Below are 27315 nucleotides of genomic sequence, written 5' to 3'. Positions count from 1 at the left end.
GGTTCGGCGCGCGGGCCTAGGGGCGTGTGAGCCGGGCGGGGGCAAAGAAAAGTCCTCGATGTGAGGACCTTCCTGCCCCGCCCTGCTGCCCCGGGGCGATGGGGGCGGAGGCGGCTCCCCACCCTCTGCGCTTCTGCGGGCGCGCCCCGAGGACCCCTAAGGAAGCGGCTCCGGGAAGGAGGCGCCAGACTCCAGGGCGTGCGGCTGGGGCCTGCCCCAGCCTCGCGGTCGAGTGGGCTCCGTCCACCGGCTACGGATTGGGAGAATGAGGCCGGCGTTGGGGTTAAAAATGATCGGTTTGGGTCTCTGCGGGGCCGTTTGTCGTCTGAGCATCCCCCAAACAGGAGGAATTTCTGGGAATCGGGCACGCGTGCCTCCCGCTTGGCTCTGGGACAGCGCGGCCCGGGCCCAACCTGTGCGCCTCTGCGCGCGGCGACCACGGGGTTAGCGGGTACCGCCCGTCTGCGCCCAGCAATGCGACAGGAAGGTCTGGCAAACTATTTGGGGTTGTGCCGTTGCCGCACTGGGAAACTCTTGGGGTAAAATAATGCGTCCTCAGTGTGGTCGCGGGGAAGGGGGCGGGGTGATCGGGAGGAAGTGGTGAGGGAGGGGCGAGAGGATGAGGCCGGGCAGGAGGTTACCCGGGTCGCGATTTCCACTTGACTCCGCGGGCTAAGAGATGCGATGGCCCTGGCCCGTGGCACTCCGGGGAGCCCCGCAGCCTGGCGCCCTCCTTCCAGCTCTGTTCCTTTTCCTTCTTTTAGCCCTCCCCCATCTAGAGAGAGAGCCAGCGGATGGGGGTGGGTCCGTAGGTTTTTGGTTTGTGGTCTCATTAACTTGATTTACAGTAATACGTGGCTATCATAGACAATTTGGAAAATATAGAAATCTAGTTCTGAAGTTAAAATCCCTTTAATCCCGTTGCCCAGAGATGTCCCCACAGTGCACAGTGTCCACACCCCTCGAGCCTCTCTCTTTTCCCTCCCTGGGTGGTGCAGCCTTTGTAACTAGGAAGTTTGATCGTTGCTAAAATGCGGAAAGGATTAGGTCTCCCTGACACCCACGCAGCACACAATCCGGGGTCAGCCAGCTTGCAGCTCAGCTCTGACAGCTCGGCCCCACCTCCTACCCATGTGACCTTCAGTGGGTCGCCCCCTGCTGGACGGTGCCACGCCCAGATTAGGGCAATGTTCCTCCCCAGATCCACCTCGGCTTCACCCCAAGCTTAGCCAGCCTCTGGGTGCCCTGCTCTCCACTCCTGACCGCCTGCCCTGCCCCCGCTTCGGCAGCCTTGCTGGGCTGGCCTGGCACTTGGCCCTGCCCCCTGCCCCACCTCCGTGTTCCCAGGTTCTGCTGAGAGCTTCCTGTACTTCCTCTCAGCATCCTGAGAGGCAGACCCCCACCCTCACTCTACAGGTAGAAGGAGGCGCCTTCCAGGAACCGGCCTAAGGCCTTGCAGCCCCCTGCCCGGCTTGCGCTCGGCCTGGACCCCAGCTCTCCTGAGCTCAGCCACTCCCACCTGCCCTCCTCCTTCGTGTACCAGCAGCAAGGCTGACCCGTGGGGCCCGCGCCGGAGACGAGCTGCTAGTTCTTGGAGAAAAACAACACGACCTAAGGGGAGAAGGAAGACAGGAGACCGTCCCCCCAACCACAGGGGCTTCCCCGGTGAAGGAGGGCGAGACCTTTCTGGAGAGGCCCCTCCGGGCCGAGAGGCTGCCTCTGGGCTGGGACCCAGAACCAGACAGGAGGGAGGAAGAAGGGGGAGGAGAACAGGTGTGCAGAAGGGGGCCCCTGGCCCCAGCCGGGATGCCTGCAAGAGTGCCGGGGCCCAGGTGGGTCAGACACTGCAACGCCCACCTTCGGGGGTTCAGTGGGGACTGGGGAGCCAGTGAGGTGCTTCAGCAGAGGAGGAGTCTTGAAATGACAGGAAAGGCCAAGAGAGAAAGTTTCCAAGACAGAAGTGACCTTTGGGGTTTGCTTCAGCGCTGGGTGGTCTTGGGCTCTGTTCCAGCCTCTGGCGTCCTCCTCTCCTTCCTCCCCAGTGCCTAGTGCCTTCCCGTGCAGGCCAGTGTGGCGTGGGACGCAGGTTCCCATCTGGGCTTGTCCCCCCACTGATGACCTGCCACCGGAGTGTGTTAAACAGACACCGGGGCCACCCCGAGCTCCGATCCAGCGGGCTGGACGTGGACCAGTGGATCTGCGCTCCCAAGAAGCGCCCAAGTGCGCTCCCTCCTCCCGCCCCCATCGCCACTGCCCTCACTCCCGGAGAGCCCCAACCCACAGGCTGGCCCTCCATCTGTGTTTAAATGCAATTGCTTATCGAAGGCAGGATGGGCTGTGGCTGTCACAGCACAGGTCACACAGCAGCCAAGCTGAAGACAGGTGCTATCTGCTCTTCTCAGGAAAGCTTGCCTCTCCCCGTCCCCAGCAGAGCCATCGCACCTTCTCTGTGCCAGGCGCTGTTCTGTGTCCGTGTGGCTCATAACCCCACACCTGGTGACACAGCGCCGTGGTCGTCATTCTCATCGGTGGACGAGGGGACTGGCTGCAAGTCTGAGGCCACACACCCAGGCCTTTGCCTTTCACCTCTACACGACTGGTGTGCCACCTTGCGTGTAAAGGGCCACCCTGGGGCCAGAGGAAGGGGCAGCTCCTTACCAGCTAGGGACACAGCAGGGATGAGGGGTCCAGGGGCCAACAGCATTTAGGTGGGACCCTTCAGGGTGGGAAATGTGTGGGTGGGCAAGGAGGGCTTCAGGGCCAAGCGTGCGGGTAGGACAACACAGGCGAACTCGGGGATGAGGCAGGTAATTAGGTTTCGCTGAAGCTTGCGGTCCCCGGTGCGGGAGGATCACAAAAGCACGTGGGCTTTTGTGGACCTTCCCAGGGATCCTGTCAGGGGGGCGGGTGAGAAGGAGCTTCTCAGACATTCCTCTGAAATCTCACCCTGCCTAAAACCCACCATCTCCTGGGGTGGGCGGGGCCCGCGCTCCCACACCCCCACCCCCCAGGAAGGGCTCAGTTGCCATGCTTTCCTCTGCATCCTTCTTACTTCATCCTCTCAACTTGCGGAAGCCAGGCTCAAATTGGCACCGCATTGCTGGGAGGGAACGGGGAGAGAATCCAATTCCTATTACATGGAAAGAGACCAATGCAGAAAAGATAGATTGTTCCGCCAGGTTGAAAAGTTAGAAGGTAGAAGCAGAAAACTTAAAGGGAAGAATTTCTCTGTAAATCCAGATATAGACCCTCCCCTAAAAAAAAAAGAAGTCTGTAATTTTATCAAAAGCTCCATGAGCGCTGGGACCACATCTCATTTTTCTTTGTATGATTTACATCTTTGCACATATCGGGCACCTGCTGTGTGCCAGGCCCATTGCAGGATCCTCTCACGTGTCCTCATTTATCCTCCCAACTGGGCACGGGAGCAGATTGTGGGAAACTAAGGCCCAGAGGAAAAACAAGGCCAAGGGTCCTGAGTTGCCACCATTACTAGTGGGCCCAGCTGTTGGACCCCAAGTGCAAGTGCTGTCTCTAGCCTCACACTCCACTCCCCCCAGCCAGGCCCCTGGGGCGTGAGGAGCTTAGACAGAGCCTCTGGGAACTGGGCCACTCAATCCGGGGTTGGAAGGTGCCAACTTGCTTTGACAAAGGCAGCCCAGACTTCCTGTGATGTGCATCCTCAAGTGGCATTGGTGCAAAACACAAACTGAACAGGAAATAGCAATATGACAAGTACCAGGAAGGAGAGAAATGACCCTGGGGACTGAGTTAGGATTAGATGTCCACCCCCCACCCCTGTGCCCCCAACCCCCCCCACCCCACCCCACCACGGGTGCCCCACAGATCAGCCTGGCCTTTGTGGTGAAGGGAGGGGTCTGGGAAGGCGTTAGATCTTCCTGTTCCAGTAGAGGGAGGTGTTAGCTCCTCACACCCCCGCCCCGGCCGTCACCTCTCTGTAGAGCTGTTATCAGAGCTGTTATCACAGTTTTATTTTTAACCTGGGCTCAGTGCTTCCCTTATTCTCACTGTGTAAACGTGTTCTGCTGAGCCAAGTGGACACACTGTAATTACCTTTTCTTCTTGGTACAACTTTCTGGTTTTCCTCCAGAGTTGGTCATCGCTTAACATTTTTGCTGGCTCCGTCTCCTTTAAACTTAGAGCCCAGTCTTCCTCCCTCTGACAGGGGCTCTGCTCATGTGACCGTCCACACTGTCAAGCGTATCAGTCCATCTCTATGCTTTGATGAGAGTCGGGCAACCCCTGCCCAGGCCCCAGCCCCCACCCCGGCCTCCCTGTTGTGCTCAGACACCTTCCTTCCAGGTATGTCAGGGAAATAGGAATGCCACCTCTTCAGCTTCCTCCCACAAACAGAGAAAGCCGCCAGGAGGAGGGCTAAGGAGTAAAGGCCCCCTGCTTGACAGGGAGAAGTGGGGCTGGGTGTGCTGTGGCCAGTGTTCAGGACAGTAGGTAGCTAGAAACAGCCCCCAGCCTCTCAAATCTCTTCTCTCCTTTCCATGCTCACTTGGCTACCCTCCTGCACGTACGTGGCCTGGATTAGAGCAAGGCCTTCCACTGCCCTGGCTGGGTGGCTTTCTGCCTGTTGGTGTGGGTTTGTGGGGGGCCAGATGAGCAAGAGCTGCTGGAGCCCTTGCCACTGGCGAGCACTACTTCCTGCTCTGGTCCCCCAGCCCCCCTGGAGTGTGCTTGCCACCCCCTCTGCAGCTGCCTCTGCCAGCACCCCCCCACCCCTACCCCACCCCTCACCCCCGCCTCCCCACAAAAGAGCAACAGCTGAATCAACATTGCAGGAGGAAGCTACTGGCAGGAAGAAATTAAAAAGAGAATTTCTCTTTTTAAGATGGGGGAAGGGTCTGGAGAAGACAAGGGCTGGGTTGGAGGGGGAATTTGCAGGTCAGGTGGGAGGGCGGTTGGCAGAGGGAGGTGAGATGGTGGAGGCGTGCCAGCCAGGAGCTGGGGGCTGGGAGGGAGCTATTGGCAGCCTTGCTGCTCCCGTGAACGCCCGCACATCACGTGGGGCGAGTTCTCAAGGGACTGCGTTCTGCCTTTTGGGTGCTGGGTGCTGGGTTGGTCTTTCTCCGGCTCTCGTGCCTCATCTGTCCCACAGACACAGCATCGTGGGCCTCATGTGTGACTGCAGCCTCCCCCCAGTGTCGGCAACAAAACTGCACCCCCCCGGGAACCTCTGTATGGTGAGCTTGCAACCCCTTCGCATGTTCTCCATCATTAAATTCCTTAATCTTCACACTGTTGCAAAGGAGCCCCCTTCTTGTGCTCTCGGGGCTGTGTGTTGTGGGGACATGGCTGGGCGGGAAGGGGGCTGGGGGTGCCCAGGTCAGTGTCCACGATGGCAAGGGGATGGCATCTCTTCCTCTTTTCTACACTCACCTGGCTGCCTCCTGCCCACCCCAGCCCCCAGGCCTGGCACGCTTGGGTATCCCTCCTCATCCTGCTTTATATCACCACGACATGCTTGCCTCCTGAGCCAGGCCATGATGTTCCGGAGGGCATGGCCGTGCACCCTCTGGGCGTCCAGCTCAGTGTCTCGCCCAGGCCCTGGAGTCCTCAATGAACGCCTGGTGAAATAAAGTCAATTTTCTGGAAGGTGGAGGTGAAAGTGACTGGAAGTGGAATTTCTCGACTGACTTCGGGGAGAAGATTATTCCCCGAATGCTGCTGCAAAAGCTCACTCATCCCTGGCTTCAGTTTTCTTCGAGATGCAAAGCCCCGTCCCTCTCGGTCACTCCCCACAAAGGCCTGTGATGTCCTCTGTTTCACGTTTTCATTCCCAGAACTCCCTGTCTGCCTTCTTGCCGCCGGCGTTTCAACTGCTTCGTGAATTCCCAAGAATGGATGCGCCGGGGTTGGCCGAGGCCATTTCCCTGGTACTAGATGAGATTTAATGACATTTCATACAAATACTGCCCCATAGAGACACAGACACTTCAGAACGATGGACACAGAACGAGACCCGCACTGGTGGGTATTGTTCCTGGCGGGTGCTGCTGAGCCGAATGGGGTGCACACTGTGCACCTAAATGCAGGACGCCACCCCCCATTTCGCCCCACTCTTTAATTCGCCTTGTAGATCTTGTCCCCGGATGGCTGGGAGAAGGATTCTCACGGCAGTTCTGATGCTAATCTCCCCATTGGCTGGAGTCTCTGTCTTGCTGGTCTTCTCAGCACAATGCCTGAGAATCACTCATGTTGTTGGGTCTCTAATGTTTGCATTTAATGCTATAAATTTCCCTCTACACCTTGCTTTAGCTGCATCCTACAAATACGGTATGTTGTGTTTCATTTCATTCCGTCCAAACTCTTCTCTAATTTCCCTTGAGGCTCTGTTTGATCCATGGATCATTTAGAAGTACGCTGTTTCTTAGGAGATTTCTTCTGGCTTTCTGTTGCTTATTTTCTGGTTTAATTCCATTTAATAATTCCATTATGGCTACGGAACGTATCGTGCATGATTTCAATTCTCTTAAATGTGTCCTGGTTTATGTTATGGCCCAGGACTCAGTCTTCCTTGGTGACCGTGTTGTGGGCACCTCCTGCTGCTGCCGGGTGGAACGTCTTTCGGGTCCAGTCAGTCAGGGCTGCGTTTTAGGTCTTCTGTGCACTTGCCGATCTTGTGTCTAATTTTTTAAAAATCGATTTACTGGGAAAGGAGTGTTGAAGGCTCCAGCTGTCATTGTCTATTTCTCCTATTAGTTCTTTCAGATTTTGCTTCATGTATTTTGATGTTCTGTTGTTAGATGTATGCACATTCACAATTGTTGTATCATCTTGTTGAATAGACCCTTTCATCATTAAGTCAAGCCCCACCATACACCTGGTAATTTGCATTGTTGTGAAGTCTACTTTGCTTGATATTAACACAGTCATTCTATTTTTCTTTTTATTAGTGCTTGTATGGTATATCTTTCCCATCCGTCTTCTTTTTACCTACCTATATTATCATATTTAAAGTGTGTTTCTTATAGGTAGCATATAGTTGGGTCATATTTTTAGAAATTCCACGTGCTAGTATCTGTCTTACAGTTGGTGTATTTAGATCATTTACACAATGTAATTATTGAAATTGTTGGATTTAGGTCTATTGTTCAAATTTTTGTTTTGTTTGCTCCCTTTGGTTTTCACTTTTCTATTTCCATTTTCTGCTTTCTTTTGGATTGTATCAGTGTTTTTAGTATTACATTTTAATTTATCAGTTGATTTTTAAACTATATCTTTTTTTTTTTTGGTGGTACACGGGCCTCTCACTGTTGGGGCCTCTCCCGTTGCGGAGCACAGGCTCCGGACGCGCAGGCTCTGCGGCCATGGCTCACGGGCCCAGCAGCTCCGCGGCGTGTGGGATCTTCCTGGACCGGGGCACGAACCCGTGTCCCCTGCATCGGCAGGCGGACTCTCAACCACTGCGCCACCAGGGAAGCCCTAAACTATATCTTTTTATGTAAGTTTTTCAATGGTTGCTGGAGGAATTGCAATATATATACTAAACACCTCGTTGTCTACTTAAAATGAGCGTTTTACCGTTTCAAGTGAAATGAAGTGGAACTTTAAGACTGTGTATGTCCCTTCACTGTTCTCCTTTTATGTTGGAGCTGCCACGTATTTTACATCTACATTCATTGAAAACCCCACCAGACAATGTTGTCATTTTTACCATCAACATATTGCAAAGACCTTAAGAGGGAAAATAGCGTAGTTACCCGCTAGTTTCCTTTTCTGTTGTTTTTTCTTCATTTCTAAGTTTCCCAGTTTTCCTCTGGTATCATTTCCCTCGTGAAATCTTAAGATTTCTTTTAAAGTTGTCTGCTGGGGACTAATTTTCTTACTGTCCCTTCATCTGCGAGTGTCTTTTTTTTTTTTTTTTTTTGACCACACTGCATGGCCTGCGGGATCTTAGTTCCCCAACCAGGGGTTGAACCCTCGCCTCCTGCAGTGGAAGCTCAGCCTTAACCACTGGACTGTAAGGGAAGTCCCGAGAATGTTTTTATTTCCCCTTTGTTGGTGGAAATAATTTTGTGGGAACAGAATTAAAGGCTGGCAGTTCTTTCCTTTGAGCACTTTGTACAGGTTGTTCCACTGTCTTCTGACCTCCGTGATTCTGACGGGAAATGTGATGTTTTCAAATGGTTCTTCCTCTATATGTGACGTGCCATTTTCCCTGGAGGCTTTCAGGACATGTTTCTTTATCTTTGGTTTCCAGCAGTCTAAGTGTGGTGTGTATAGGCTTGATTCTCTTCAAGTTTATCCTATTTGAGATTCACTGAGATTCTTTAATCTGTAAATTTATATCTTTCATCAAATTTGGGAAGTTTTCAGCCATTATTTTTTCAAATACTTTTTCTGGGTCAACCCGTTATGCCTCTCATCCTGGGGCTCCAACGGCAACAAATGTTAGATCTCTTGATGTTATTCCACGGGTCCCCAGGCTCTGTTCATTTTTTGTCAATCTTTTTTTTCTCTTTGTCTTTAATATTGGATAATTTCTATTGGTCCTCAAGTTCACTCACTCTTTCTTCTGTCTTCACCACTCTCCTATTAAGCCCACTCAGTGAATTTTTTATTTCTGTAATCATATTTTTAATTTTAATACCCATTTGGTTCTTTTCTATAGCTTTTATGTCTCTGCTGAAAATTTTTACCTTTGCATTTGTTTCAAGGGTGTTTTCCTTCCTTAATGGAGCACATTTTAAGTAATTGATTTAGATGCTTTATGTGATAATGTCAACATTTGGACCATCTCAGAGTTGGCATCTATTAGTTGTTTTTTTCTCTTATAAATGCTTGAGATTTTCTTTGTTGTTGTTGCTGTTTGAGTAACTTTTCAATTGTGTCTTGGACACTTTAGATATTATTTAATGAGACTCTGGATCCTATCAAAATCTTCTCCAATGTTCTCCAACATTTCTCTCTGTCTCTTTTTTTTTTTTCTGGCCATCAGCCCGGTTGGGTCAGACCACAAGTTCAGACCTGCCTCCTGTGGTCTGTGGTTCCGATGTGAGTTTAGTTTTCAAAGTCTCTGCTGTGCTACTTGGATCCATCTTGCACTTGCATCCCCCCGGTCCAGTTTTCAGCCTTGGCAGTGGTCTACACCAGAATTCAATTTTCAAAGCCTTTGACATGGTATTTGGGTCATTTCCACATATGTCCAGCTCAGGGGTGAGTCTGGAACTTCATATAAATCTTTATAGGGGACTTTCCTGGTGGTGCAGTGGTTAAGAATCCACCTTCCAATGCAGGGGATGCGGGTTCGATCCCTGGTCAGGGAACTAGATACCATATGCATGCCCCAACTAACGTTTTGCATGCCACAACTAGCGAGCCCGAGAGCCGCAACTAAGGAGCGGGCCTGCCACAACTAAGACCTGGAGCAACCAAAATAAATAAATAAAATTTTTTAAAAAAGGCTCTATAGGGTCTCTTTCTTAACCTCCTTCTTATTAATTTCTCTGATGCTCTCTGGCTTCCCGAGTCTTCCTTTCCGGGTCCTTTGGCCATAAAGCAGGAATTTTAGCCTCCTGCACTGTCACATGCTTCCTGTGCCTAGATCCACCTCTGGGTCAAAGTGACGATTACAATAGCTTCTGCCGCTATAGCTGCTGCTACCACCATCTTGGGAGTGCGGCTTTGGGACAGAAATTTGTCTCTGGGGCAAGACCAGGAAAAAGAAAATGAGATAGGGTATTTCTCTCAACTCTCTCTGTCTTTCAGGGCATTGCTCCTCCCAGCCCACTGACCAGAAAGGAGGGGTTCTCTTGGCTGTGCTCACTGTGCTGTCCTGGGGTGCAGGCTACCTTGAATCTAACGCACGGGATGTAGGGGGACAAGACATTTGCTACCATATCAGCCTTTTATCCGGTTCTGATTTCTCACCCCAGTCTGTCTAGAGAGTTGCTTTATTTTATTCTGTGTGATATTTCTAGCTCTGGTCAGTGTAAAGGTGGAGTGCAGTGTGCTTACTGTGTCTTAGCTGGGACTGGAAGATGTTGGTGCCTTTTTTTCTTATTCTTAATTTCAATTCATTTTTCACAGCTTCATTAAGATAGAATTTGAATGCCAATATCTACTCATATTAAGTATACAATTTAATGATAATGATTTTTAGCTGAATTTACAGATTTGTGCAATCATCACCACAATCTATTTTTAGAGCATTTCTGTTACCCCCAAAAGATCCTCGTGCTTGTTTGCAGTCACTCCCCGTTAGTTCCTTCTTTTTTTTTTTTGAATTTTCTTTTTTATACAGCAGGTTCTCATTAGTTACCCATTTTATACATATTAGTGTATATATGTCAATCCCAGTCTCCCAACCCATTAGTTCCTTTTCAAAAAAGAAAATAGATTATCTCAAGACTACAGAAAAGGGTGGAGATCAGCATCGCTACACCCTTGTACCCACCATCCAACTTCATCAAATCTTAATATTTTGCTTTACTTTGCCAAGAATTTTTTCTTCTTTCTTCCTCATAAAACTACCCACCCCACCCCTGATTATTTGGAAGCAAATCTGAAACATCCTGTCATGTCCTGTGCAAATATCTTAACATGAGACTCTAAAAGGTGACGATTCTGTAACATAATCACAAAACCTTTAACACGTCCAAAAGTTTAACAGTAGTTTGTTAATGTCCTGTGGTCTGTGCACTGTGACTGGTTGCTGTTCTCTCCCATCTCTTATCTCGGGTTCCCACACCTCCTCTCCTCTCTTGCAACCTGCTCTTCTTCTTGGGGGCTTCTCTCCAGCCTGGATTTTGCTCACTGCATCCCTGCCAGACCATTAACCCAGCCCTCTGTCCCCATTGCTCCTATGTACTGGGAGGTGAAGTGTTGACGTGATTCGGGTTCAAGAGTAAAAGTTGTGATTTTTATGTTATTTACTTTATGATTAACTTACTTTCTAAAGCTGTTTTCTCCAAGGCCTAGGACAGCAAGCAACTTGTGTCTGAGTGGAGTGTGTCCTTGTGGTGTCACAGCCAGCGACAGTCACCAGGGGGCGTGATTTGGGGACATTCTCAATCTCTTTCTTTTTTGTTGTATTTTCTGGAGTAGTTCCATAAAGAGGAAGTTCCCTTGACAGAGAACATATCATTAGAGTTTGCTGTATTTTTAAAACTCATCGAGACTATATTTGAGGAAGGTGACCCCTTCGCAGGTGCTGTGACCCTGGAACTCCGGATTCTCCGGAACTTCTGAAATCATCCCTGATACCTTATTGTGTGTTCTTAGTTCACAATCTTTCTTGTTTGTTCTGTTTCCCTTGCCTTAAAAGAAGGATTTGTCCTATTTTCTTCTTTTTCAGATGTATACTTCCTAGTTCTATTCTTTAGGAGAGTTTTAATCGTTGTCACATATAAAATTAAATATTTCCTAGCAAAGTGTCCATTGATGAGTATCAGAAGCTGCAGCACCTGCTCATCTCTTCTGCTCCTCTAGGATTTTTGTTTCCAATTGTTAATATTTTTACCTCTATTTTAAAATCCACAATTACTTAGGCTTAACAGTCTTTCCTTATTTCTTTGGTCGCCTTTCCCTCAGGGACCCATGGATTCCTCTTGGATTCCTTCATCCGTCTGTCTTTATTTCGGGAGTGCCTCTTCCAAGTAGACTTTAGGGTCGTTATGTGTCTGAGCCCTGCTTCGTCTGAAGGCTCTGCTTTCTGCTCCTTTGTGGATGTAACCAGTGTCTCCTCTTCTGCTTCCCATCCTCCCCACCCTAACCCTCCCCTTCCCTCGTTCTCTCTCTCTCTGTCTGTCTCTGTCTCTCTCTGAATCTGTCCTGTTTTCTTTCTATCACTAACGTTCTGTGATAGCATCACAATTTAACCAGTTTTGGGACCTTTGTTCTTCCTCCCAAGCCACGCGGCAGCCTCTTCATCTGGGTCCGGTCCTCTCTCTTGGACCTCCTCTTCTGTTGTCGGGGTCTCTCCCCGTCTGTTTACTGTTGTCTCCTGGAATTGCTGCGGGCGGGGCTGGGCAGACGGACTTGCCTCTTCCCTGTCCCGTCGTCCTCCCGAGCCGACGCCCTCATCCTGCTCTCCAGCTTCTTCTTCTGCCCTTTGTTCCGTGTGATGCTTTTTAATTTCCGTGACCCAAGTTTGAGTCCCCAGTGCCTGTGTGCTTCTTCTTTGGTGGGGGCATGCTCCCCTCCCGTGTGCACAGTCTGCAGGCCGGGTCCCTTCCTGGGGTGAAAATTCCTGGGCACTGCCCTCCAGGGTTTTCTGTCCCCTGCGGGGCACGGCCACCTCCTCGGCCCGTGGGGGCATCGCATGGTGCCGCCAGAGGCCCGGCTCCCACCCCATCCTCCCCGCACGCTGTTCCACTTCCAGCTGTGAGCGTGTGTGATGGATGGTGTGTTCCCATTGTGTGTTGCTCCTCTGACAGCCCTCTGTCAGGGGCCCTGTAGGCAGACGGGGTGAGATTGGAAGGGGCACATGTGGTGCAATCAGCCACACGTGACTACTTCCTCCAGTTCCTGACTTAGAACAGGAAGCATCGCGCCTTCACCAGTGGAGTCTCGGGCGGGCCGGCATCTTCCCACACCCGCTGCAGCACCGGCCTGGTGAAGAGCGGAGCCCAAGCCCCCGCCAGCCCAGCCAGGACCAGCCCTGCTGAGACCACCAGAGCATCGAGCAGGTGAGTGGACAGAGGCCCCTCTGTGTCCGGGCTGGTTCCTCTGAAGGGGAGCAGCTCAGCCCTGAGGCTCTCCCCCAGCCATGGCTGCTGCCCTTCCCAAGGCAGGCAGCTCCAAGGGGCCCAGCCTGCAGAGGCCCTGGCGGCCCTGGTCCGTGGCACACACCCTGGGATCGTCCACTCTAGGCCCCCTGAGCTGAGATCCGGCAAAGGGAAGTGCTGAGCCCACCGTGGGCAGAGCTAGTGGCGGGGTGATGGGAGGGATGTAACCAAGGAGATGGGACTGGCGTGCTGGGAGGATGCACTCAGACCCCAGCCTCGGCTCCCCTGGTGAGGGTCCCTCAACAAGCCCCAGGCACTTGCTGAGCCCCTGATGCGGGGGCTGCGAGGCCGGGCAGAGCCAGGAGGAGGCTGGGGGACAGGCAAAACCCCTGTCTGGTGGGTACGGGGCTGGCACGGCCAGGCTGTGCAGGAGGGTCCCTGGGCCTCCCCAGCTGCGCCTTCCACTTCCTGCTTGAGCGGGTCCTGTTCTGTCTTCACAGCTCTGTGGTTGCTGGGGTGGCTCTGTCCTCCAGCAGTGTGTGTGTGTGTGTGTGTGCGTGTGCGTGTGTGTGTGTGTGTGTGTGTGTGTCTTTGAGTGTATTTGTGTGTGTGTCTGTGTGTGTGTGTCTCTGTGTGTCTCTGTGTGTGTGTGTATGTATGTGTCTGTATGTGAGTGTATTTGTGTGTGTGTGTGTGTCTGTGTGTGTGTGTGTCTGTGTTCTGTGTGTGTCTGTGTGTGTGTGTGTGTATGTATGTGTCTGTATGTGAGTGTATTTGTGTGTGTGTCTGTGTGTGTGTGTGTCTGTGTTCTGTGTGTGTCTCTGTGTGTCTCTGTGTGTGTGTGTGTGTGTGTGTGTACGGTACATTGTCTCGGGGGTGGGTCTGCTCCTTCTCTGGGACTCCCGAAGGTTCACCAGCTCTGACCTAACGACGTGAACACGCTGGGTGACAGTTAAGCTTTAGGGGGTGAGGCATTGGGTGTGTGACCTAAACCTCCCACAACCAGGCCCCTGGAGGCCTGTCCCCTTAGGATTGGGGGGACTGGGGCCCGAGGACCTGGACAAGCGCCGGGAGAGGGGACTCACGGCTGCCCCAGGGCTTTGTCCCGACAGGAGTGAATGGAGACATTTCTCGAGGGGCTCGGCCCCGCAGCCAGACACCGCTCCACCGGCCTCGGGTTTCTCAGCTGAAATCCGCGTGGTTGGGTCTGCCTGCGGCTGTCAGCTTGCACTGTGCCGGAGCGAAGACCCGGGCCGGTCACGGTCGCTTCCTGGAGATTTCACGAGGGAAGACACCCCAGACAGCCGGGGCCCTGAAGGAGCTCAGCAGAGGGGTCACCACTGTCCAGGGGATGGGAGAGGCCTGTCTGCACCCCGGCAAGGTGGGCAGGAGATAGGCCTGCTGCTGGGCCTCCCATCTGCGAAATGGGCCCGTATTTACACTCCAGCTGACTCTGTATCAAATTGTAATTCAAAACTCACTTCTCTGGAGGGGGCGAAGGTGTGGGTCTGCGTCCACAGGGTCCCGCGGGTTCAGCTCAGGCCGAGCTCCGCCGGTTACAGGGCTGTGGAGAGGCGTCCGCCCCACGAATGGGGCAGCACAGAGCCTGCAGTGGCCTCTCCTGACTCGGGCCCCGCCAGCTCTAGGAAGAGTCCTGGGTGGCAGGGTCCGGCGGCCTGCACACCTGTCACCGCGAGCGGCCCACGGTCCCGCCTGAGCCCACGTTGTGGGACAGCTGCCGGCAGCTAATAACTGTGCCCCCAGCTGAGAAGCCCCGTCCGGCGCTCCCCGCCAGCACTAGGCAGTCTCCTGGTGACGCCACGGTGACACCACCAGGCGGGCAGGGCTGGGATGCTAGTGTGGTCACTGTCCGTTTCCCTTTGCACAAACTGGACCTAAAATGGGGTGTCGGTTCTGTCGTCACCCAGACCTGCCCGAGCGGAGAGCTGATGCCCGATGGGGGCGCTGAGGCCCCCAGGGAGCACGCGGCTGGCGGGGGAAGGTGCCGAGTCCCATGGGCCCCGGGATGCCGAGACCCACCTGTCCCAGCCATGCTGCCACGTGTCACCTGCCTGGCCGCTGGGGCCCCGTCCCCCGTCCCCCGTCAGGCTGGTAGAGTCCACATTCAGCTGTAGCAGCGGGCGGGGTCCCCAGGCTGCTCAGAAAGAGCGCCTGCCTTCCCCCTCCCGGGCAGGCTAGGCCATGTAGAGGGGAGTCCTCGGTGGGCCTGGGGGTTTCCAGACTCTCCCACCGCTGACGAGTGGGTGTCTTGGGGACATGGCAGGTGCAGGTGAGTCCCTGAGCTGCCAGCCTGTGACCCGAGCAGGCCTTCCTGCCTGGTCCAAGGTCCCCCCCCCCGACCAAAAGCTGGGGGTGTCCGGGCGGCTCACCCTCCCAGCAGTCGAGCAGCAGGGCCGGGGGTGCCTGGGAGCCAGCGGACCCTGTGGCTTCCGCGTGAGCCCTGGCACGGTCCCTGCTCAGCACGGCACCCCACGCAGCCCAGGTCTGAAACCGTGTCGCGCAGGCCCAGGGGTGGGGTGCTGCCACCGCAGGGCTCTGATGGGGGTGGAGAGAAACAGGAGCCCGGTACCCTCACTGCCTCTGAAACACACAGAGCAGGAAAGCACGGCTCTGCCCACTCACCTCGAAGTGGTGCTGAAAAACCCTGAGCCTGGGGTGCTCTTGTTGGGGTCTGTAGTAGTGCGGGCTCCCCAGAGAGACGGAACCAGTAGGATGTGTGCGCGTGTGCGTGTGCGTGTGTGTGTGTGTGTCTGTGTAGAGGCAGAGATTTATTTTGGGGCTTGTACGATTGTGGAGGCTGGCAAACCCCAAATCTGCAGGGCGGGCTGGAGACCCAGAGGAGAGGTGACATTGCAGCTCGAGCCCAAGGCCGTCTGGAGGCAGAGGTCTCCCCTCCTTGGGGGACATCAGTCTTTTCTTTAAGGCCTTCGACTGGTTGGATGAGGCCCGCCCACATCGTGGAGGGCCATGCGCTTTCCTCAGAGTCCACTTACGTAATGTTAGGCTCGTCTAGAAACACCTTTGCAGCAAACAACCACATCCAGACGAGGGTTTGAGCAAAGCTCTGGGCACCACGGCCAGCGGAGTTGGCACGTGAAATTCACCGTCACAGCACCCTTGGCTCTCTGTGACAAGGGAGGAAACTGAGGTCCGGAAGGGGGGTCACCTGTCCACACTCGCTCGGCAGCTGGGCGCAGACTTGGGCGTGTCAGCCCCGGGGTCAGGCGTCTGTCCTGGCTGTGTGGCTGAGGGGCTGACCCTCTCAGAGCCCTCCCTAGGAACAGTGAGCAGGTTTGGTCCACCCCCAGGGCAGCTGCGGGCGAATCGAGGCTGTGAGTGCAGAGTGTAGCCAGGCCAGCAGGGTGGCTGCCACGGGCAGCCGCCCTGCCCTGGTCCTCTGGGATCTGGGGTCCTGAGTGGCTGTCCAGGCAGGGACCGCCACCCACCAGCTGAGGCTCCCTTGAGGACTGACCATGTCTGCCGTGGTCCCCAGCGCTGTGGCCCAGCCTTGCACAGCCACTGCCCAGGCGTCGTCACAGAGCAAACCACGGCCCCTTTCCCATTGGCAGGTGTGGGGTCAGGCCCCTCGGATGCTCAGACCTGGCCAGTCTGAGATGCAGAGGCCTCCGCACCCATGTGGCTTGATTCCGCTCTTCTGGAAGCTTCCGGAGGGAAGGTCGTCTGGGTGTGTCGCACCCTGGGCTGCAGCCAGAAGTAGTTGGAAGGGTTCCCTGCTGGCTGAGGAGCTAAGGTCAGGGCCTGAGGTCAGCCTCCTTGACGGACGAGACCTCAGCGAGCCAGGGCTCCTGCCTGACGGGCCTCCGTGGGCACGGGGCATGCGTTCTCTCACAGTACTCCAGGGGCTGGGGGCGCACAGAAAGGCAGCCCCTCGGGAGCCGTGCTTCCACCAATTTATTTCTTTTGTAAACATATTTTATTTGTATGTGGTTACAAAAGACAAAACAAATGCTTTAGAATTTGTTGCAAGTGGAAGCATCCAACGGTGGTCTGCAGGTCCTTGCTGAACACCTAGTGATGAAAACCCCCAGTTCATTGTTAAATAGTATGGGTGTGGCCATGCATTGGTGTCTGTAGCAGTGGGGCTTTCGGGTGCGATGGGAATCTGGGGGAGGTGTGGAGGTGCCCTAAGGTCTTGGCAGAGGTCAGAATCCTAGAATCCGGGAGAGCAGTGCCCAGGGGCCAGACAGGCAGCGCATGTTCAGTGAATGAATGAGTGAGCGAACGAGCTATGAGCAGATGTCCCAGCAGGGGGTCACTCTCCTCAGAAGTGTCCGCAGTGGGAACAGAGAAACTGACCACTTTAGGAATCTGGAGACATCTCCAAGCAATTCCTCAACCACCACGATATTCAGATTTTCTTAAATGTATGAATTTAAAAGAAAATCATTATATATGTTTATTGTAGAAGGTTTGGAAAACACAAACCAGAGTAATGAAGAAAATTGAAAATACTTACAACGCCGCCACACAGAAGAAACATGGCCTGTTTCGATTATTTACATGTACTGTTTTCCCGCTCAGCGACTTTTGATTGTAAAAATTGAGCTGCGAGCAGCCGTTCACACATTTTCATGCCATGTAGGTTCCACTGGGTGGGCCTCATGGATGTTAAAAACAGTGTCCAGTTTGACAGCTAGACCAGGAATCTCGATATTTTGCTTACGATGCCCAATTATCAGCCAGAGCGGCCTTTCCAAATGTTTGGTAACAGCTGCATTTCTTCTTTTCTGAATTATCTGTTCACAAGATCCTTTTCTATGGGGTATTTGCCTTTTTGTTATTATTTCTAAAATCTCCTTGGACACAAAGATTACCATTCACCTTCTGCATGAGACATACTAAATATTTTCATCTATTCAATTTTTTATGTACAAAATTTGTTTTTAGAGCTTGTCTTCTTTTTATTTATTTAATTTATTCAAGCGTAGTTGATTTACCATGTTTCAGGTGTACAGCAAAATGATTCAGTTTCCTATGTATATATTCTTTTTCAGTTTCTTTTCCATTATAGGTTATTACAGATATCGAATAGAGTTCCCTGTGCTATACAGTAGGTCCTTGTTTATCTGTTTTATACAGAATAGTGTGTATCTGTTAATCCCAAACTCCTAATTTATCCCTCCCCCCTTTCCCCTTTTAAACCATAAATTTGTTTTCTATGTCTGTGAGTCTGTTTCTGTTTTGTAAATTCGTTCATTTGTATCAATTTTTAGATTCCACATATAAGTGATATCATATGCTATTTGGCTTTCTTTGTCTGACTTACTTCACTTCGTGTAATAATTTCTAGGTCCATCCATGTTGCTGCAAATGGCATGATTTCATTCTTTTTTATGGCTGAGTAGTGTTCCATTGCATATATGTACCACATCTTCCTTATGCGTTCCTCTGTTGATGGACACTTAGGTTGCTTCCATGTCTTGGCTATCGTGACTATTGCTGCTAAGAACACTGGGGTGCATGTATCTTTTCGAATTAGAGTTTTCATCTTAGAGTCTATCTTCTTCTTTTGTTTGATATTTATTTATTTGGCTGTGCTGGGTCTTAGTTGCGGCATGCACGCGGGATCTAGTTCCCTGACCAGGGATCGAGCCCAGGCCCCCTCTATTGGGAGCGCAGAGTCTTAACCACTGGACCACCAGGGTGTCTGAGTCTATCCTCTTGGTATTTTCTCCCTTAGTTTTTACGCTGAGTGTCCTTACTCTGAGATACACATTCTTCTATTGCTTTTATCATTTCTATTTGCTAAACCTGGGTTCACGGGTCCCGTGGTGTGAGGGGGCACTGCCACGGCGCGTGCCTTCCCGGGAACGTGCTCTGCCTGCTGCCTTTGAGTCCGGAGGCCGCTGCTCTCTTCCCTCCCCCCAGCCACCGGCCCGAGGGCCAGGGTCACACAGACTGTCCCCGAAGGTCTGGATGCATTTTACAGGCCAGCGCACAGCTCACTGCTGCCTTGCCTCTTCCTTTCCTAAGCTCCCTGGCGACTGCCATACATGCTCTCTTCCAGATGACCCATTTTATTGCTTTTTCCAAAGAAACGGTTTTCGATGTATTTATCAATTTTAGCTTTTTTGTTTTCGGATTCATCGACTTTTTCTGCTGTCTGTGTATTTCCCACCTCCCTTCCCTTATTTCCTGAGCTTTGTGGCTCTTCCTCTCACGTCTAAACTTTCCATCCTGCATGTGTATCATCATTCCCTTCCGTCAGGCAGAAAAGCATTTAGGGCCTCGGGCTTCTTTCTCCATCGGGGACCCGTTGAACAGAGAAAGTTGCGCTGTCTCTTTTCTGAAGTGTCTGTACGTGTAAATTTGATTTGCTCTTGGACTTAAGGGATATTGAGCAGAGTGTTTTAAAGGTTCTAATTCACATGTGTGTGTTGGGGGGGGGCACCTCATTTTATTCCATTTGGTCAGAAACTGCGGCCCTAAAAATTTCTGCCATCAGCCTTCACGGGCGGTGAACGGAGCAGTGACGAACACGTGCAGTGGATTCTCCTGGGGCCGAGAATGTGTGGGTTCAGAGAATACGTGGGTGGCATCTTCCTCAACCCCCTCTGCCCTCGTCTTCCGGATCCGTCTGGAAACTCCGTGACCTGGGGCGGGGATGGGGGTGGGGGGAGGGGTTCCAGCCCCCCCTGGAATCCGCTTCTGTCCAATTCTTTTTTGTCTTTACATAAAACAGAAATGACCACATCCTAACTTTGTCTTTTGGTCTTAAAAGGTTGATGCCTATTTTAGATCCATTGTCAACACTGGCCTTTTTCTACATGAAGCAGCCTTGCACCCTCAGCTCCTGGGATGAATACCGCACCCCTGCCTTCCCCTCTTGTAACCTTTTCCTGACAGCATCTCTGTTCCTTGTCACTTGCTGGCCGTGCCTCTTGGAAACCAGCACCAGGTGGTTTATGGTCTGACCTTGAACGGTCAAGGGCAGGCTCTGACGCAAAGTCCTGACGCTCGGTGAGTCCTGGGGCCCCGCAGGGCCTTGTCTGAGGGTCTGCACTTCGGCAAAGCTTTCGTCTTTGACAGCAAGCCTCATCTGATAGCAGCGTACCCTGCCTCGGACGTGGGGCCTCCCTCTGCCTCTTCAACTTTTCTTTCTTTTTTGATGTTTCCTCTTTCTCTTCTGTCTTTTACCAAATAGGGACTATGGGCTTTTGTGGAGCGCGTGGGATTTGGAAGGAATATATCCTATTTTTCTTCTGGTGTTCCCCGACGGACCCCGACACTCAGAGCTTTATTCATCGTGAAGGGTGATCCTCAGGGTGCCCGGGGTCCGCGGGGATGCGCCACTTCCTGCAGTCGCACTCGGTCGCGCCAGCAGCCCCCTGCCGGGCGGGGTCAGGCTCAAGGGTAGCTCTGACGCAACGTCCTCACAGGCCCGTGGGGCCTTGGGTTTCTCAAGCCACCTCGACTTGGGGTTTTGCACCTTGAGTCCTGGGGCGGGGCTGCCCTTAGATCTGGGGAGAGTGCAGCCTCGGGGCCGTCGGGGTGGCAGGGAGGGTGCCGCAGGTCTGGGGCTCGGGTGGCCCAGCTGGAGCCCGCGCCCTCCTCCCTGCTCTCGGATCAGCTGTCCCGGCCGAGTCGGGGCCTCACGTTCACGAGGGCGGCCCGAGCCTGCCCTCCCCCAGAGCGGGACCAGGCCCGCAAGCCCTTCCAGGCACGCAGAGGGAGCCGAGGCAGAGTATGCCGCTGGGGCAGCCGGGGACCCGGGCACGGGCACTGCCCTGCGCCGTCCAAAGGGCCGGGCCCCAGGACGACACCCAGAGGAGGCCTCGGTCTGTGAGGCCCCGCCATGATGGTTGCGGCATCGGGGCCTCTGATGGCCAGTCCTGGCCGCCGGGCATGTCCACTGGCACCCCTGCCCGGGGCCGAGAGGAGGGCTGGCTGCAGGCTCCGCGCTCCGAGCTCCCAGAGCCACTGCGTGTGCAGGCGTCCTGTCCCCGAGGGGCCGTGGGCGCTGGGGCTGGGGCGGAGCCGGGCGCGGCGGGAGTCCCAGTGCGTAAGGGGGAAGGGAGAGCGGCGACACCCCTCCCATGGCCTGTGGGTCTTCTTGCCGTAACCAAGGTGCTCTCCCCACCGCGTGGGAGGATGCTCCAGCTGTGAGCGCACCGGGTCCGCATCCTGCCGCTGCCGGGGCCCCGGTTTCCGCAGGCGAGGGTCGGGGTTTGCCTGTGGTTGCTGTGACTGTTTGGGGTCCGTGGCCACAGGAGAGGGCATCGAGCTGCTTTTGGAGGGCCTTCCCCACCCCTGGCGGGACTGGCCCCCCCGCCGGCTACGTGCACAGCTGGGGCGCCTGGGGCGGGGGCTCCCCGACCTCTACTGGGAGCAGCCTCTGCCTCCGAAGTGGGGTGCTATCTTGAGGCCGACTGGGCCCGGCGGCACCCGGGTCAGCCGGGGGGTCAGTGAGCACGCGCGGGCCTCGCGGGGCGTCCGGCTGCGGAATATGCTAGGGACCCAGAGGGCTCTGGGGCAACACGGGGCTTTCACAAGTGGGTGGGCGTGGAGTAAACTGAAAGCACCTTCCCAGCTCCCGCTCTGTGACCCCGGAAGCCAGAGCAGGGCGTAAGTTCTGCTTTTGACCGGAACAGGAAAGAAAAGGGAAGGGGTCTGTTCTGTTATGACACTTCTAGCTCCTGGTTACAAGCTTGGTGGGGACCGGGGTGCGGGGTCACCCCCAAAAGACCGGAGAGTGGGGCTGGGCAGGACCTCTAAGCACTGGGTCCCCCCATGGGACCCCCTGGGACCCTCCTCCACCCCAGAGCCGCTGGTACACATGCAGGGGTTATGGGAGAGCAGAGGCGAGGGCAGGACCCACCTCCAGGTGCACCCAGAGCCCGCAGGCCACGGCAGAGGCCACCATGGCAGGGGCCACATGGTCTTCGCCACAAGTGGACCTTGGGTGGGAGCACCTGCCGGCCCAGCACCGAGCAGTGTGCTGGGGAGGGGAGCTGGCGTTTGCAGGTATTCAGGGTGAGCCTGTTGATCCTGGTTGCGGATAACCCCCCCCTTCCTGCCTGCTGCCTCTGGTTTGCTGGCAGCTCAGCACCCTCTCTGCTCTCTTGGCGTCAGATTAAAAGGCAGCAGCCCTACAGGTTCTCACACGTGGGGGCTCGCGGGCCCACGAAGCGCTGCCACCCCTCCCGGGAGCTGGCCTGGAGGACGTTCGCTGCTTTGGGCCCAGCCGGGGTCCCTTGGGGCACTTCCGGGGGAGGGTGCTGCTCCCACCTCCAAGACCGGAGCTCCGGCGCCCGGCCTCAGCCCGCCCCCACGCTCTTGCCTCTGGGGGCATCAGGGCCAGCCGGTGGTGGCCCAACACCCCGTCCACGCCTTACCCCAGGCCCAGCAGGTGTGGACGAAGAAGAGCTCAGTAATGATCACCTAGAGCTCGTGGCCTCGGACACAGCAGGTGATGGCTCTGCGGGCCCTTCTGTTGTCAAACAGCCCAAGTTCGAGTGCCTGACGCACAGTGAGGCCAAACAAACCGAAAGAGCGGAGTTTGGAGCAGAGAAAGGTTTATTGCAGGGCCGAGCAAGGAGCCGGGTAGCTCAGGCCCAGGAAACCCCGAGCTCCCCAAAGGGTTTCGGCAAAGCGTTTGTAAAGGCCAGGTGAGGGAGGGGGGTCGCAGGGTATGCGATCAGCTCGTGCACAGTTCTTTGATTGGCTGATGGTGAGGTAACAAGGCAGGGTCACAGAGGTTCACCTTATCAATCCTTAGGCTCCAGTAGGTCTGGGGGCTACACGTTCATGGTCATTGTGCGATTAACTTCTCCCATTTGGCAGGGGTTTAGCATCTGTGAAACAGCATAGGATGCGCATCAGATACCGTTTGTTCGTTATCTGGGTACTTCAAGGAGGAACTAAAGATTCTGTGACTGCGTATGGCTGATTTACTGTTTAAATTCTCACCAGTTCTCCTGGCCCAACTGAAAGTGTTCACATCATTTCAATCGTCAGTTCTCCAGCCAGGCTTTTGTGAGTCAGGGGAGGCCTGGGAGACTAAGCTTTTCTACAGACAAGAGGCAGGCAGAGGGTGTGGGGGAGGGGTCTGTCGCAGGCAGGCCCCAGGTGTCCTGCCCGATTACGCGCCCTCGCCCAGCGGGCAGCTGCCACAGTCCTGGCGCCGTAGGTGCTGAGTTGGCTTCTCTTCCAAGTCCTGGTTCACCGCCCTCCCAGGAGACCGGGGCCGGCCGAGTCTCTGCTCCAAGCTCAGGTCAATTCACTGAGCACTCGGGGCCACGAAGGCCACGCGGGGCCCTGACCCGGAGCGCGCAGCGCCTTGGGCGCGTGTGTGCGTGCACACGCGTGGTGAGTGTGTATGTGTGAGCTTGTGTGCGTATGTCACTGTAAGGAGACCCACTCCCTGCTGGTCCTCGGGGGCTGGGGGCTCAGCTGCGTGGAGTGCACGCAGCCCCACTCAGCCCTCCTCTCCCGCTGGCCGGCACAGCCCCATTGAGGGGGACCGGGGAGACTGACCCGTTCTGGCTACGCCCCAGCGCTGAGCACCCCTCGGCAGCAGGGACGGCCCGCCCAGCGCCGCGTCTCTAGGCCCAGGGTCTGGGGTCCCAGGCCCAGTCACCGCCCCCTCCCCTCCACAGGACATGCTGCACCAGCGCCCCCAGCTGCTGCTCCTGGGGAGCCTGCTCGCCCTCCGGTCTGGTGAGTCCCGCGGGGACAGCTCCTCATGGGAGGAATGGGACCCGCCCTGGCACCCTCCTGCCCCCAAGTCCCCTGGTGGAGGCTCAGGAAGGGCCCTGCTCTGCCGCCCTCCTCCATTCCCCCGCCCACCGTGGGGCCCACCCTCCTGGAGGCCGCTTCCCCTGGGGCCCCGGTCTCCTCCCTCCCTCCTGGTCCTCTCCACCACCCCGTTCACACCCCAGTCCCTGGAGGGCCTGCTGTCTCTGTGGGGGTCGGCCAGTGCCTGCCACAGGCCCCCCCCCAGCCTGTCTCCTCTCCCCTAGTCCTGTCCCAGGAGTGCACCAAGTACAGGGTCAGCACCTGCCGGGACTGCGTCGAGTCAGGGCCTGGCTGCGCCTGGTGCCAGAAGCTGGTAAGAGCCTCACTGAGCGCTGTCCGCCGCCCCGAGGGGCCTCGCGCCTGGCCTGCCCTCCCCCCTTCCCTCCTCCCGGGCTGGACCTTCTTCTCTGCCTCTGGAACTGCTGCCTCCAGGAGTGTCAGCACTCTGCTTTCTAGTGGAGCAGAAGCAGCCCAGGGACACGGTGCCGTCAGAGACAGACAGGCAGACTCAGCATGTCCCCAGGCAGCCTGGCGGAGGCAGACCGGAGAGTGAAACCGCTGGGTCTGGACAGGTGCCGCCCGAGCCCCAGAGGCAGGAGCCCTGGCCAGAGACAAGGCAGAGATGCTTGCAGCAGGAAGGCAGCTGCTGCCGCCCGCCCGTGTGCCCCGCTGTCCGCTCCCAGAACACGGAGCACTGGGGAAGTTCCCTGCTGGAAACCTAACTCTCTGCTGTCCTTAGTTACTTCATATTTAACTTGTGAGACCCTCTGGGAAGAAAGGCAAAGGCCAGGACGTGGGGTAGCTCCACCTCCTCCTGGGGAGGACCCCTTCCCTAGGGACCCCCAGATGCTGACCACGCCCTCCTCATGGGGGTCCCTGAGGTTCTGACACCACAGGTCTGTTTGGAAACACACACATGCACTCATATTATTTTTTTCTCAGTTGTTTGAGGGTAGGTTGCAGACACAAACCCCTTTGTCCCTTAATAATTCCAGGGACTTTGCCGAGAACAAGGTACTCACTTACAAAACCACGATGCATTTATCAAAGATTGGAAATTTAACCTGGTACTTTACTCTGATCAAATTTACACACCTTGTGCAAATTTTTCCAGTTGTTCCAATAATGTCTTTGATATCATCCCCCCCTCCCACCCTACTCCACACCCACCCCACTGGTCAATATTATAATACAGGACCACACATTGCATTCAAATGTCTCTTTATCTCCTGGAATCTGGAACATTCGTCAGCTTTCTTTGTCTTTCACATCCTTACCATTTCTGAGGAGTTCACAGCAGTTTTGCAGACTGCCTCTCCTATGGGTTTGTCTGGCCTTCCCTCTGATTCAGCCCAGGGTGTGCGTTTTTGGCAGGAACCCCATGCAGGGCTCCTGTTGTCACTTCGTCCTGATACTGGGGATGCAGCCTGGACCACTCAGCTGAGGTGGCGTCTGCCAGGCTCTCCACCATGACGTCACTATTTCCCTTTTGCAATAGTAAGTAATTTGTGGGGAGATACTCCGAGGCCAGGAAATACTCTGCTTCCCATCAGGCTTACACCCACTAACCTGAGCATCTTTTGGTGTTGGCTGCCTGAATCAGTTCTCACTGGGATGGTTGCAAAATGGTGACATTCCTGTTCATTATTCCTTCTAATGGCTTCTAATGTAAGGAGGAATTTTTCCTTCCCCCAACCTCCCTCTCTCTGTCTCTCTCATCGGTGTAAACCCGTAGATGTTTATTTTATTCAGTAGCTTATAAGCTATCACTTTCATTTTGCCATTTTGAAGCTCGAAGTGCTCCCCGTTTGGACTTTGGGAGCCCCCAGGCTGGCCCTGTGTCCTGTTAGCACGCCCCAGCATCACTTCCTGAGCTCTCTTACTCTCTGGGATCGGCAGAGCTCCAGGCCCGTCCGCACTTTCCTCGCCCCCACTAGGGACTCAGACATTTCTCTGAGGGTTCCTGGTTCCCCTTCATGAGAAGCCAGCCTCCCAGCATCCGCAATACACTTCCCCATTTTCTTAATCCTACGATTCACAGAAAGTGGTTACAGAGTTGCTACCTGCAGCACTGCAGGGGGGAAATCGGGTGTGGTCTGTGTTGTCTCCTCTTGTTGGGGTGCGGTCATAGTGCCGGCTTAAAAAGTCCGTCCTCAGGGTGAATTCCTCCCTTCCCTTTCCTGAGTTTATCATAGCATTTGAAATGCAGTCGGGTTCAATTGTTTCTCAGTGGATTCCACTTTAGGGGGTTCTTCCCTCTCCATTCCTGTTAATTTTCTTTCTCGAGTACTTAAAGCATTCATAGGGTTCCGAAAGCGAGGACAGTTCAGAGGCAGCTCAGGAAGCACCGCCCCTCTGCTGGCCCCGCCCCGGCGCTGGGCACGCCCCCTGCACCTGCCCGGTCTCCTGCCGGCGGTTGCTCTCTCGAGCCTTCATTTGTCGGAGGAAGCCGAGAGCAGGACCCTCCGATTGCGGCCGCTTCTCTCTCCCTGCCGTGTCCACATCCAGGGGGCCTTCGTGGGGGGCACAGTGGTCACGAGGGAAGACCCAGGACCCCCACGCTCCCCTCCGGCCTGTTTCCTTCTGAGCTGCCTGGCCCAGAGCCCTGGCCTGTATTCCGGATCCGCGTGGTGCCTGGGGGATGACACGTGGGCCAAGAGGGGGCGCTCGCGTCCCCTTGGGAGGGAACCACTCCCTCCTTCGTCCGGTGCTGCTGACGCTGCCCAGGGCCTGAAAACCCTGGGCCAGGTGCTCCGTGGGCCGCGGAGAGTCCCCGTGGCTCCACCTGGGGCTGGAGCCGTTGGTTCCTGAGTCGCCTCTGCCCGCTCGCGGGCTCTCCTGGGATGCGAAGCCTCGTGAACAGGTCCTCTGGAGGCCGCCCAGCCCCTGCCTCGTCCCGCTGCCACCGGGACTCCTGACCTGAATCCGGTGCAGATGAGGGGGTCAGCTTCGCACAGCATCCACAGTGTGGGCTCCCATCTTTTCTCTGCCCCTGACCCCTGACCCCTGGCTCCCCCAGAACTTCACGGGGCAAGGGGAGCCTGACTCCACTCGCTGTGACACGCGGGAGCAGCTGCTGTCAAAGGGCTGCGCGACGGATGACATCATCGACCCCAGGAGCCACGCCACGACCCAGGAGGACCAGGTGGGGGGCCAGAAGCAGCTGTCCCCACAGAAAGTGACGCTCTACCTGAGACCAGGTAGGCTTGGCCTCGGCTGGGGGTGAGCCAGCCCTGATGGCCGCGTATCCCATGTGTCCAGGTCAGACAGCCAGGTGGGCTGGGCGAGGCCCTGGGACTGCTGGGAACCAGTCTGAGCTCTTCTCTCTGCCCCGGGGAGGGTGCCCCCAAGAACCCCGTCTGCGGCTGGTGCCTACTCTCTCTTTTTTTTTTTTTTTTTTTTTGGCGGTACGCGGGCCTCTCACTGTTGGGGCCTCTCCCGTTGCGGAGCACAGGCTCCGGACACGCAGGCTCAGCGGCCATGGCTCACCGGCCCAGCCGCTGTGCGGCATGTGGGATCTTCCCGGACCGGGGCACGAACCTGCGTCCCCTGCATCGGCAGGCGGACTCTCAACCACTGCGCCACCAGGGACCGCCCCCCCCCAGTCTCTCTTTTAACCCTGAGTTCTGTGTCCTTTTTACAAGGGAGAACAAACCATCTGGAAAGCACTCATTTGTCACACTCTCAGAAGGCCAGGTACTCTTGGCAAAGTAAAGGCTCTGACAAGTCCTGCAGCCAAGGAACCCCAGTAACCATTTAAATCAGTGCTGCCCATCTGACTTGACCACGGACCCAGGTTCAGGACGTAGCTCCCTGTTAGCGCTCCGAGAAGCGC

The 27315-nt window shown here is 55.1% G+C and overlaps 1 protein-coding gene across 4 annotated transcripts in view; it reads left to right on the top strand.

The window, feature by feature from the left end:
- Positions 1 to 27315, top strand: part of ITGB2 (integrin subunit beta 2) — a 39981-nt gene that overhangs the window by 885 nt on the left and 11781 nt on the right. Inside the window, exons 1-6 of one of the 4 annotated variants that reach the window (XM_060151081.1) lie at positions 4964 to 5213; positions 5511 to 6000; positions 12499 to 12662; positions 23342 to 23402; positions 23705 to 23793; positions 26500 to 26680. In XM_060151081.1, coding sequence (XP_060007064.1) covers positions 23345 to 23402; positions 23705 to 23793; positions 26500 to 26680 — 328 coding nt within the window. In that variant the 5' untranslated portion in view covers positions 4964 to 5213; positions 5511 to 6000; positions 12499 to 12662; positions 23342 to 23344. Of the gene's footprint in view, positions 1 to 4963; positions 5214 to 5272; positions 6001 to 12498; positions 12663 to 23341; positions 23403 to 23704; positions 23794 to 26499; positions 26681 to 27315 lie in introns of those variants that run through there. The other 3 variants (XM_060151083.1, XM_060151082.1, XM_060151084.1) reach the window with 3 other exon arrangements.

The sequence above is a fragment of the Lagenorhynchus albirostris genome, chromosome 5 (genome assembly GCF_949774975.1).
Source record: "Lagenorhynchus albirostris chromosome 5, mLagAlb1.1, whole genome shotgun sequence".
NCBI lineage: Eukaryota > Metazoa > Chordata > Mammalia > Artiodactyla > Delphinidae > Lagenorhynchus > Lagenorhynchus albirostris.
This window is presented reverse-complemented; position numbering and strand designations above follow the sequence as displayed.